Source organism: Oncorhynchus kisutch, linkage group LG21 (assembly GCF_002021735.2).
Source record: "Oncorhynchus kisutch isolate 150728-3 linkage group LG21, Okis_V2, whole genome shotgun sequence".
Lineage (NCBI taxonomy): Eukaryota > Metazoa > Chordata > Actinopteri > Salmoniformes > Salmonidae > Oncorhynchus > Oncorhynchus kisutch.
The window spans coordinates 32,123,545-32,136,262 of record NC_034194.2 but is presented as its reverse complement, the minus strand read 5'-3'; the positions used below and the strand labels follow the sequence as shown (position 1 = coordinate 32,136,262).

The 12,718-nt window shown below is 43.6% G+C and overlaps 1 protein-coding gene across 1 annotated transcript in view; it reads left to right on the top strand.

Moving 5' to 3' along the window:
• LOC109866125 (frizzled-3-like) overlaps positions 1-12,630 on the top strand; it is a 38,660-nt gene extending 26,030 nt beyond the window's left edge. Inside the window, exons 6-8 of the mRNA XM_031800284.1 lie at positions 10,188-10,336; positions 11,173-11,409; positions 11,508-12,630. Coding sequence (XP_031656144.1) covers positions 10,188-10,336; positions 11,173-11,409; positions 11,508-11,766 — 645 coding nt within the window. The 3' untranslated portion in view covers positions 11,767-12,630. The remainder of the gene's footprint in view (positions 1-10,187; positions 10,337-11,172; positions 11,410-11,507) is intronic.
• The last annotated feature ends 88 nt before the right edge of the window (positions 12,631-12,718 follow it).

The window sequence follows — 12,718 nt, the reverse complement described above, 5'->3', positions numbered from 1 at the left end:
TTAGTAGATGTTGTTGTGGTTCAGATAACAGGGTTTGTGTTAGTAGTTATTGTTGTAGTTCAGATAACAGGGTTTGTGTTAGTAGTTGTGGTTCAGATAACAGGGTTTGTGTTAGTAGTTGTAGTTCAGATTGCAGGGTTTGTGTTAGTAGTTATTGTGATGGTTCAGACAACAGGGTTTGTGTTAGTAGTTATTGTTGTAGTTCAGATAGCAGGGTTTGTGGTAGTAGATGTTGTTGTGGTTCAGATAGCAGGGTTTTTGTTAGTAGTTGTGGTTCAGATAGCAGGGTTTGTGTTAGTAGTTGTGGTTCAGATAACAGGGTTTGTGTTAGTAGATGTTGTTGTCGTTCAGATAGCAGGGTTTGTGTTAGTAGTTATTGTTGTAGTTCAGATAACAGGGTTTGTGTTAGTAGTTATTGTGATGGTTCAGATAGCAGGGTTTGTGTTAGTAGTTGTGGTTCAGATAACAGGGTTTGTGTTAGTAGTAGTAGTTGTGGTTCAGATAGCAGGGTTTGTGTTAGTAGTAGTAGTTGTGGTTCAGATTGCAGGGTTTGTGTTTGTAGTTGTGGTTCAGATTGCAGGGTTTGTGTTTGTAGTTGTGGTTCAGATAGCAGGGTTTGTGTTAGTAGTAGTAGTTGTGGTTCAGATAGCAGGGTTTGTGTTAGTAGTAGTAGTTGTGGTTCAGATAGCAGGGTTTGTGTTAGTAGTAGTAGTTGTGGTTCAGATTGCAGGGTTTGTGTTAGTAGTAGTAGTTGTGGTTCAGATTGCAGGGTTTGTGTTAGTAGTTGTGGTTCAGATAACAGGGTTTGTGTTAGTAGTTGTGGTTCAGATAACAGGGTTTGTGTTAGTAGTTGTGGTTCAGATAACAGGGTTTGTGTTAGTAGTTGTGGTTCAGATAGCAGGGTTTGTGTTAGTAGTAGTAGTTGTGGTTCAGATTGCAGGGTTTGTGTTAGTAGTTGTGGTTCAGATAACAGGGTTTGTGTTAGTAGTTGTGGTTCAGATAACAGGGTTTGTGTTAGTAGTTGTGGTTCAGATAACAGGGTTTGTGTTAGTAGTTGTGGTTCAGATAGCAGGGTTTGTGTTAGTAGTAGTATTTGTGTTCAGATAACAGGGTTTGTGTTTGTAGTTGTAGTTCAGATAACAGGGTTTGTGTTAGTAGTTGTGGTTCAGATAGCAGGGTTTGTGTTAGTAGTTGTAGTTCAGATAACAGGGTTTGTGTTAGTAGTTGTGGTTCAGATAACATGGTTTGTGTTAGTAGTTGTAGTTCAGATAACAGGGTTTGTGTTAGTAGTTGTGGTTCAGATAACAGGGTTTGTGTTAGTAGTTGTAGTTCAGATAACAGGGTTTGTGTTAGTAGTAGTAGTTGTGGTTCAGATTGCAGGGTTTGTGTTAGTAGTAGTAGTTGTGGTTCAGATTGCAGGGTTTGTGTTAGTAGTAGTAGTTGTGGTTCAGATTGCAGGGTTTGTTAGTAGTAGTAGTTGTGGTTCAGATTGCAGGGTTTGTGTTAGTAGTTGTGGTTCAGATAACAGGGTTTGTGTTAGTAGTTGTGGTTCAGATTGCAGGGTTTGTGTTTGTAGTTGTGGTTCAGATAACAGGGTTTGTGTTAGTAGTTGTGGTTCAGATTGCAGGGTTTGTGTTTGTAGTTGTGGTTCAGATAGCAGGGTTTGTGTTAGTAGTTGTGGTTCAGATTGCAGGGTTTGTGTTAGTAGTTGTGGTTCAGATAACAGGGTTTGTGTTAGTAGTTGTGGTTCAGATTGCAGGGTTTGTGTTAGTAGTTGTGGTTCAGATTGCAGGGTTTGTGTTAGTAGTTGTAGTTCAGATAACAGGGTTTGTGTTAGTAGTTGTGGTTCAGATTGCAGGGTTTGTGTTTGTAGTTGTGGTTCAGATTGCAGGGTTTGTGTTAGTAGTTGTGGTTCAGATTGCAGGGTTTGTGTTTGTAGTTGTGGTTCAGATTGCAGGGTTTGTGTTTGTAGTTGTGGTTCAGATAACAGGGTTTGTGTTAGTAGTTGTGGTTCAGATAACAGGGTTTGTGTTAGTAGTTGTGGTTCAGATTGCAGGGTTTGTGTTTGTAGTTGTGGTTCAGATAGCAGGGTTTGTGTTAGTAGTAGTAGTTGTGGTTCAGATTGCAGGGTTTGTGTTTGTAGTTGTGGTTCAGATTGCAGGGTTTGTGTTTGTAGTTGTGGTTCAGATAACAGGGTTTGTGTTAGTAGTAGTAGTTGTGGTTCAGATAGCAGGGTTTGTGTTAGTAGTAGTAGTTGTGGTTCAGATAGCAGGGTTTGTGTTAGTAGTAGTAGTTGTGGTTCAGATAGCAGGGTTTGTGTTAGTAGTAGTAGTTGTGGTTCAGATTGCAGGGTTTGTGTTAGTAGTAGTAGTTGTGGTTCAGATTGCAGGGTTTGTGTTAGTAGTAGTAGTTGTGGTTCAGATAACAGGGTTTGTGTTAGTAGTTGTGGTTCAGATAACAGGGTTTGTGTTAGTAGTTGTGGTTCAGATAACAGGGTTTGTGTTAGTAGTTGTGGTTCAGATAACAGGGTTTGTGTTAGTTGTGGTTCAGATAGCAGGGTTTGTGTTAGTAGTAGTAGTTGTGGTTCAGATTGCAGGGTTTGTGTTAGTAGTTGTGGTTCAGATAACAGGGTTTGTGTTAGTAGTTGTGGTTCAGATAACAGGGTTTGTGTTAGTAGTTGTGGTTCAGATAACAGGGTTTGTGTTAGAAGTTGTGGTTCAGATAACAGGGTTTGTGTTAGTAGTTGTGGTTCAGATAGCAGGGTTTGTGTTAGTAGTAGTATTTGTGTTCAGATAACAGGGTTTGTGTTTGTAGTTGTAGTTCAGATAACAGGGTTTGTGTTAGTAGTTGTGGTTCAGATAGCAGGGTTTGTGTTAGTAGTTGTAGTTCAGATAACAGGGTTTGTGTTAGTAGTTGTGGTTCAGATAACAGGGTTTGTGTTAGTAGTTGTAGTTCAGATAACAGGGTTTGTGTTAGTAGTTGTGGTTCAGATAACAGGGTTTGTGTTAGTAGTTGTAGTTCAGATAACAGGGTTTGTGTTAGTAGTAGTAGTTGTGGTTCAGATTGCAGGGTTTGTGTTAGTAGTAGTAGTTGTTGTTCAGATTGCAGGGTTTGTGTTAGTAGTAGTAGTTGTGGTTCAGATTGCAGGGTTTGTTAGTAGTAGTAGTTGTGGTTCAGATTGCAGGGTTTGTGTTAGTAGTTGTGGTTCAGATAACAGGGTTTGTGTTAGTAGTTGTGGTTCAGATTGCAGGGTTTGTGTTTGTAGTTGTGGTTCAGATAACAGGGTTTGTGTTAGTAGTTGTGGTTCAGATTGCAGGGTTTGTGTTTGTAGTTGTGGTTCAGATAGCAGGGTTTGTGTTAGTAGTTGTGGTTCAGATTGCAGGGTTTGTGTTAGTAGTTGTGGTTCAGATAACAGGGTTTGTGTTAGTAGTTGTGGTTCAGATTGCAGGGTTTGTGTTTGTAGTTGTGGTTCAGATAACAGGGTTTGTGTTAGTAGTTGTGGTTCAGATAACAGGGTTTGTGTTAGTAGTTGTGGTTCAGATTGCAGGGTTTGTGTTAGTAGTTGTAGTTCAGATAACAGGGTTTGTGTTAGTAGTTGTGGTTCAGATTGCAGGGTTTGTGTTTGTAGTTGTGGTTCAGATTGCAGGGTTTGTGTTAGTAGTTGTGGTTCAGATTGCAGGGTTTGTGTTTGTAGTTGTGGTTCAGATTGCAGGGTTTGTGTTTGTAGTTGTGGTTCAGATTGCAGGGTTTGTGTTTGTAGTTGTGGTTCAGATAACAGGGTTTGTGTTAGTAGTTGTGGTTCAGATAACAGGGTTTGTGTTAGTAGTTGTGGTTCAGATTGCAGGGTTTGTGTTTGTAGTTGTGGTTCAGATAACAGGGTTTGTGTTTGTAGTTGTGGTTCAAATTGCAGGGTTTGTGTTTGTAGTTGTGGTTCAGATAACAGGGTTTGTGTTTGTAGTTGTGGTTCAGATAACAGGGTTTGTGTTAGTAGTTGTGGTTCAGATTGCAGGGTTTGTGTTTGTAGTTGTGGTTCAGATAACAGGGTTTGTGTTAGTAGTTGTGGTTCAGATTGCAGGGTTTGTGTTTGTAGTTGTGGTTCAGATAGCAGGGTTTGTGTTAGTAGTTGTGGTTCAGATTGCAGGGTTTGTGTTAGTAGTTGTGGTTCAGATAACAGGGTTTGTGTTAGTAGTTGTGGTTCAGATTGCAGGGTTTGTGTTTGTAGTTGTGGTTCAGATAACAGGGTTTGTGTTAGTAGTTGTGGTTCAGATAACAGGGTTTGTGTTAGTAGTTGTGGTTCAGATTGCAGGGTTTGTGTTAGTAGTTGTAGTTCAGATAACAGGGTTTGTGTTAGTAGTTGTGGTTCAGATTGCAGGGTTTGTGTTTGTAGTTGTGGTTCAGATTGCAGGGTTTGTGTTAGTAGTTGTGGTTCAGATTGCAGGGTTTGTGTTTGTAGTTGTGGTTCAGATTGCAGGGTTTGTGTTTGTAGTTGTGGTTCAGATAACAGGGTTTGTGTTAGTAGTTGTGGTTCAGATTGCAGGGTTTGTGTTAGTAGTTGTAGTTCAGATAACAGGGTTTGTGTTAGTAGTTGTGGTTCAGATTGCAGGGTTTGTGTTTGTAGTTGTGGTTCAGATTGCAGGGTTTGTGTTAGTAGTTGTGGTTCAGATTGCAGGGTTTGTGTTTGTAGTTGTGGTTCAGATTGCAGGGTTTGTGTTTGTAGTTGTGGTTCAGATAACAGGGTTTGTGTTAGTAGTTGTGGTTCAGATAACAGGGTTTGTGTTAGTAGTTGTGGTTCAGATTGCAGGGTTTGTGTTTGTAGTTGTGGTTCAGATAGCAGGGTTTGTGTTAGTAGTTGTGGTTCAGATTGCAGGGTTTGTGTTTGTAGTTGTGGTTCAGATTGCAGGGTTTGTGTTTGTAGTTGTGGTTCAGATAACAGGGTTTGTGTTTGTAGTTGTGGTTCAGATAACAGGGTTTGTGTTAGTAGTTGTGGTTCAGATTGCAGGGTTTGTGTTAGTAGTTGTGGTTCAGATAACAGGGTTTGTTATAGTCTGCTGCTCACCTCAGTCACAGGGGACTTTCAGTGCTGTCAATTTGTCCTAACAGCTCCTATACCACATTGATTGTGTGTAATCTCTTGCCTTTTAATTTCTTTCAGTGCTGTCAATTTGTCCTAACAGCTCCTATACCACATTGATTGTGTGTAATCTCTTGCCTTTTAATTAGTGGTAAACTGGAGATTTAGTGCTGAGACCATCCAATGACGTTGGTTTGGTTGGCACAGAGATCTGCCCACAAACTGGCCTAGTGGAACAGCTGTGTGGTGTTTGTGTCTAGTTTCAAGTTTTAATGTCACATGCAAATACAGTGAAATGCGTTTCTTGCCAGATCTAACCCCAACAATGCAGTAATAAATAACAATGAAATATTAAATATAACAAGGTAGAACAAAAATCCACAAGATATACAAATAATAAATAGCATATTTACAATGTGCAGGGATACTGGAGTGATAGAGGTAGATACACTATTTTAGCCACACCCATTGCTGACAGGTGTATAAAATCGAGCTCACCGCCATGAAATCTCCATAGACAAACATTGGCAGTACAATGGCCTTACTGACGAGCTCAGTGACTTTCAACGTGGCACCATCAAAGGATGCCACCTTTCCAACAAGTCAGTTCGTCAAATTTCTGCCCTGATAGAGCTGCCCCGTCAACTGTAAGTGCTGTTATTGTGAAGTGGAAACGTATAGGAGCAACAGGCCACACAACGAAGTGATAGGCCATACAAGCTCACAGAATGGGACCACCGAGTGCTGAAGCTCGTAGTGAAGGGAAATCTTAATGCTACAGCATACAATGACATTCTAGACGATTATGTGCTCTGAACTTTGTGACAAAAGTTTGGAGAAGGCCTTTTCCGGTTCCAGGAATTCCCCAGTGCACAAAGTGAGGTCCATACAGAAATGGTTGGTTGAGCTCGGTGTGTAAGAACTTGACTGGCCTGCACAGAGCCCTGACCTCAACCCCATCGAACACCTTTGTGATGAATTGGAACGCCGACTGCGAGCAAGGCCTAATCATCCAACATCAGTGCCCGGCCTCACTAATGCTCTTGTGGTTGAATGGATGCAAGTCCCCGCATAAATCTTCCAATGTCTAATGGAAAGCCTTCCCAGAAGAGTGGAGGCTGTATAGCACCAAAAGGGGGACCAACTCCATATTAATGCCCATGATTTTGGAATGAGATAATCGACAAGCAGGTGTCCACATACTTTTGGTCATGTATGTATAAGTGTAAGGTAACTAGGCATCAGGATATATATGATAAACAGAGCAGAAGCAGCGTATGATGATGATTGTATGTGAGTGGGTGTGTGTAGAGTCAGTAGAAGTGTATGTGCGTATTGTGTGCGTGAGCGTCAGTGTGTGTAGTGTGTATGGCCCTGTGAGTGTGCATAGAGACAGTCCAATATAAGAATACAATAAAAGGGTCAACTCAGATAGTCCGTATAGCCATTTTGTTTGCCATCTAGCCGTTTTATTGCTTGGAGATAGAAGCTGTTCAGAAGCCTGTTGGTGTCAGACTTGATGCACCGGTACCGCTTGCCGTGCAGAAGCAGAGAAAACAGTCAATGGCTTGGGTGGCTGGAGTCTTTAATGAATTTCCAGGCCTCTCTTTCACAGCGTACTGGGCTGTCCCCACCACCCTCTGTAGCGCCGTGCGATTGAGGCTGGTGCCATTGCCATACAGTGATGCAGCCAGTCAAGATGCTCTCAATGGTACAGCTGCATAACTTTTTTAGTATTTGAGGGCCCATGCCAAACCTTTTTAACCTTCTAACCCTCTTCACGACTGCGAGCGTGTTTTAAGTCCTTAGTGGACACCCTAGAAACATGATGCTCTCTATACACTCCACTGCAGCCCCGTCGATGGGGGCGTGCTCGCCCCGCCGTTTCCTGTAGTCCATGATCTGCTTCTTCGTCTTACTGATGTTGAGGGAGAGGTTGTTGTTCCGGCACCACACTGCCAGGTCATTGACCTCCTCCCTGTAGGCTGTCTCACCGTGGCCTACCACCATCGTGTCGTCAGCAAACTTAATGAAGGTGTTGGAGTTGTGCGTGGCCACGCTGTTGTGGGTGAACAGGTTGTACAGGAGGGGACTAAGCACAAACCCTGAGGGGCTCCCGTGTTGAGGGTCAGTGTGGCGGAAGTGTTGTTGCCTACCCTCACCGCCTGGAGTCGGCTCGTCAGGAAGTTCAGAATCCAGTTGCAGAGGGAGATGTCCAGTCCTAGGGTCCTAAGCTTGGTGTCTATCTTGGTGGGGACAATGGTGTTGATCGCTGTGCTGTAGTCAATTAACAGAATTCTCACATTGACATTCCTCTTATCTAGGTGGGTGAGGGCAGTGTGGAGTGCAATTGACATTGCGTTGTTTATATATCTGTTGGGACGGTATGCAAATTGGAGTGGGTCTAGGATGTCTGGAATGAAGGAGTTAATGTGTGCCATAACCAGCCTCTCAAAGCACTTCATGATTACAGATGTGATTTCTACAGGGCGGTAGTCATTGTGGCATGAAGCCTGCGATCATGTTAAAATGTGTGGAGTACAGACTGGGACAAGGAGAGGTTGAAAATTACAGTGAGTATACCTGCCAGCTGTTCTGCATATGCTCTGAAATACCGTTGAGCCGTGTGTGTGTGTGTATGTGTGTGTGTGTGTGTGTGTGTCTCCAACAGAGATGGCTTATGGCGGCATTAGAGGCCTTTTTGATGAGTTACAGCAGGGGGGGACACAGAGGGGGAAGATAGGGCAAACACTATAGAGCAGTGAGTTAATCTCTCTCTCCCAGAGGTTCTGTTGCTGAGAGAAAATGGGGCAGAGAGAGGGGCTATGCTATCTGTAGCTACAGGGCATTCCGAAAGTTTTCAGACCCCTTTACGTATGTGTACAAGTTCCATCATTCCTTCAATTCTGACCAGTTTCCCAGTCCCTGCCGACGAAAAACATCCCCAGAAAAACATTTTCTGGCCGCTCCGTGGCATGTACGGCTTATAGTGGTGCTATGGACAGATACTCCAATGTCCGCTGTGGAGCTTTGTTGCCTCTCTGATTAATTCCCTCCTTGCCTGGTCCTTGAGTTTTGGTGGGGTGCCCTCTCTTGGCAGGTTTGTTGTGGTGCCCTAATCTTTCCATTTTTTAATAATGGATTTAATGGTGCTTCGGATGTTCAAAGTTTGGAATATTTTTTTATAACCCAACCCTGATCTGTACTTCTCCACAACTTTGTTCCTGACCTGTTTGGAGAGCTCTTTGGTCTTCATAGTATCGCTTGCTTGGTGGTGCCCCTTGCTTAGTGGTGTTGCAAACTCTGGGGCCTCAGAACAGGTGTATATATACTGGGGTCATGTGACACTTAGATTGCACACAGGTGGACTTTATTTAACTAATTATGTGACTTCTGAAAGTAATTGGTTGCACCAGATCTTATTTAGGGGCTTCATAGAAAAGGGGGTGAATAAAAGGGGGTGAATACATAGAATACATCATTTCACTTCACCAATTTGGACTATTTTGTGTACGTCCATTACATGAAATCCAAATAAAAATCTATTTAAATTACAGGTTGAAATGCAACAAAATCGGAAAAACACCAAGGGGGTGAATACTTTTGCAAGGCACTGTATAGGAAGATGAATGCACGACTGACTGTAAGATGCTTTTGGATAAAAGCACCTGCTGAATGGCAAAGAGAAAGGACTCAGATATGACTAAACAGGGCTACAGTAGGGTTATTCCCACATAATATAATTACTAGAACTGTACAATGTGTTGGCCTACATTGACTTGAATAAAAAGGTTCAGTCCTGCTGTCTCCATGGGTCATTTTACTTCCTCCTGAGAGAGCCTTTCTGATTAGAACAATTGGCCAACAATGATGTGCCCATCTAGAGGAGATAAAACATCTTAACTGAAGGGAGGGATGTATGGCTGCAGTGATTCAGTCTCTCTCCTCTTTTCTCAGTCTGTTGTAATGAGTCTCTCTGAACCCCAGGTTGCTCTGCCTGCTCCACTCATAATGCCGCCATCAGGCCTGCGGGGTGTGTTTCTGACCGTAAGAGGGGGGGATAGTGTGTGTGTGTTTCTGACCGGGAGAGGGGGAGATAGTGTGTGTGTGCTCTTACTAAGACTGTGTTCTGCTGAACTGTCAATTTTTCTGCAGTAGATCACTGTGTGTGGCCTGACTATCTACAGGGGAGCAGGGAAGAGGGAGATTGAGAGATGGGGATGGAAGGAGGGAAAGAAAATATGACAGAGGGGAGGTAGAAAGGGAACGAATGAGAGGATGAAGGCAGGAGGAGGAGAGAAAATGAGAGAGGGAGGGAGGGAAAAGGAGAGGGGGAAAAAGAGAAGGGGGAGAGGAGAGACATGACATTGTGCTGGCTGTTGATTTGTTTAAGCCTTAAGCTGCTCAGTCTGTTAGAAACGCGCACACACACTAAGGTCATACTCACTGAGATCTACATTCCCACCCACGGACATACAGTACCAGTCATAAGTTTGGACACACCTACTCATTCAAGGGTATTATTTGTTATTTTTCTACATTGTAGAATAATAGTGAAGACATCAAAACTATGAAATAACACATATGGAATCATGTAGTAACCAAAAAAGTGTTAAAAAAATCAAAATATATAAAGTGCTGCATCAGATGACCTGGCCTCCACAATCACCCGACAACAACCCAATTGAGATGGTTTGGGATGAGTTGGACCGCAAAGTGAAGGAAAAGCAGACAAGTGCTCAGCATATGTGGGAACTCCTTCAAGACTGTTGGAAAAGCATTCCAGGTGAAGCTGGTTGAGAGAATGGCAAGTGGGAAAAGCATGGCTACTTTGAAGAATCTTAAATCTAAAATATATTTTGATTTGTTTAACACTTGTTTGGTTACTACATGATTCCATATGTTTTATTTCATAGTTTTGATGTCTCCACCCTTATTCTATAATGTAGAAAATAGTTACAATAAAGAAAAACCCTTGAATGAGTAGGTGTCCACATTTTTGACTGGTACTGTACATGTACATTCACTCATACACACACTGCTTCAATCCAGCACTGATTGATAGTAGAGTACTCCAGTATGGCAGACACTCACACCTCTCCTCTGTGTGTCCTAGATTGAGCAGACCAACAGACCAAACCTGTCTCTGTTCCTCATTAAGTACTTGATGATGTTGGTAGTCGGGATCCCTTCAGTGTTCTGGGTGGGCAGCAAGAAGACCTGCTTCGAATGGGCCAGCTTCTTACACGGACAGACACGCAAAGAGTAAGTTGCTAAAACACGTTTTCTCTCCCTAGCATAAGTAGATTTGCACTATATAACTGTCATGAACATCAATGTTTTTCTAATGACTTGCATGATTACTGGTAGTACTCATTTGGCAAAGATGATTTCAATCAAATAGAGAGATGCTGTATATGGAATGAAGCCACTACACCTTTTCTTTAGTTTAAGACAAGTCAAAGGGCTCTATTCAATTCTGTGACAGAAATGTAAAGGGGCCTGAATGTATTATAACTGCTGGCTTTATGTGAAGTGGAGATTTAAAATTCAAATGAACAACTGTGGGTGATGTGTGGTTGATGTTAGTGGTATGGGTGATGTGTAGTAGTGTGGGTGAGGTGTAGTGGTGTGGTTGATGTTAGTGGTGTGGGTGGTATGTAGTGGTATGAGTGATGTGTAGTGGTGTGGGTTTTGTGTAGTGGTATGAGTGATGTGTAGTAGTGTGGGTGATGTGTAGTGGTGTGGGTGATGTGTAGTGGTGTGGGTGATGTGTAGTCGGTGTGGGTTTTGTGTAGTGGTATGAGTGATGTGTAGTAGTGTGGGTGATGTGTAGTGGTGTGGGTGATGTGTAGTGGTGTGGGTGATGTGTAGTGGTGCGGGTGATGTGTAGTGGTGTATAGTAGTGTTAGTGATAGGCCCCTTCTCTGCTCTCAACCCCCTCCCCTGTGATCAGAGCATTAACCCCCTCTCCCACCCCCTGTTCCACCCACTCCTCCTTCCTCATCTACCGCACTGCCTTCCCTTTCTCTCTCCCCTCCCTCCCCTCCAACCCTCCCTTCCACTTCCCCCCCTGTCTCGTCCCTCTCTCCCTTCTCCAGTAGTGTGGTGAACGAGAGTAGACAGGTGCTCCAGGAGCCAGATTTTGCCCAGCTGCTCCTGCAGGATCGCAACACCCCCATGGTGAGGAAGTCCAGAGGGACGTCCACACAGGGCACCTCCACCCACGCGTCTTCCACCTACCTGGCCATGCTGGACGAGCCCCCCATCGAGAGCACCAGCCGGGCAAGCAGTGTCCGCAGCAAGATGAGCAGCCTTTATAGATCCAGAGACGGCAGGTAGAGACGGACGGGGATAAGGGGGGTAAACACATGGGGCATCACTGTTATGTATAGTCCCAGATACCTGACCAACCGTCTCTCTCCTCTCCTGTCAGGTACAGGGCGTGTAGTTTCCGCGGAGCCGAGGATCACCTCCCCTACGACAGCATGCTCCACCTCAACGACCAATCAGGGTCCAGACACTGCAGCACCAACCGTCAGGACAGCATATCAAGGCACGGCTCCACCCAGCGCCTGGAGAGCAAATCGCAGCACAGCAGCATCAAGGACCTTAACAACATCACCCAGGCCATTCAGAGCGCCCCCGGCAACCGAATCCACAGAGTCCTAAAGGAGAATGGAGCCACTGCCTGAACTACCCCCTAAACACGACCCTGTAGCTAAAACCCATGTCATCCTTTAAAATACACAAGTGTCTAGGCCTAGAGGTGGATGTTGATTTGGGACTGGGCATACTAGATCTTTGTGTGACAGTTTGAGAGTAAGGAGACTGTGGAAACAGGACATACTGCATGGTTGTTTGATAATCATACCTCAACATGTCCCCTCACTCAGCCTCACTAAACAGCACTGATAAAAGAAGATAGCGGACAGTGTAACATGGACCTGCACCAATAACACAACATTCTTGAATACAGAGTAGTCTCTCCAATGCTGTTTGTTCTCTGTTCTGGAATCAGCTCTAGGTAAAAGACGGAGCGCAGGGATCAGTTTCACGTGGAAGATATTTTTAAGAGCTTATCTATCGGCACGTTCCACTACTCAGGGAGGGATGAATCTAAGGATTTTAGAATCTAGATCGCTCCATTATCGGTCGCCAAAGCACTCTTTAAAAGCCAAGACTTTATTCTTATAGACCACGTTGTTTACCTGTATGAGAACTATTGTAGACTGATCTCAAAAACCACGGTTCTACTTTGACACGTCTATTGTTTTCATTGCACTTCTGTTAGAGGTACTGTAAGTGAGGAGTAGGGCCAGGAGTCTGTCCTATTGATGAATGAGCAGTTGTGAAGTGAGAGGCTGTATTGTATAACAGCGGACTTACAAACTCCAGTCTCATAGGAAGAATATGGGTTCTTTTCCCTCAGAATTAGAATCAGTTGTATTGTTCCTCCCCAATATGAATTGTATAGATGCATGTAAACCAGAACTTCTTCTAGTAATGGCAATGTGAATAGATGTACATTTGTTTTAATAAACTCTTCTCATGGGAAATCTGTAAGTGGATCTGTGCCCTAGCCTGGAAGCCAAACAATGGTGAATCAGGCTATATGTCCCCTCCCGAGGAAAGAAAGGAAATCAG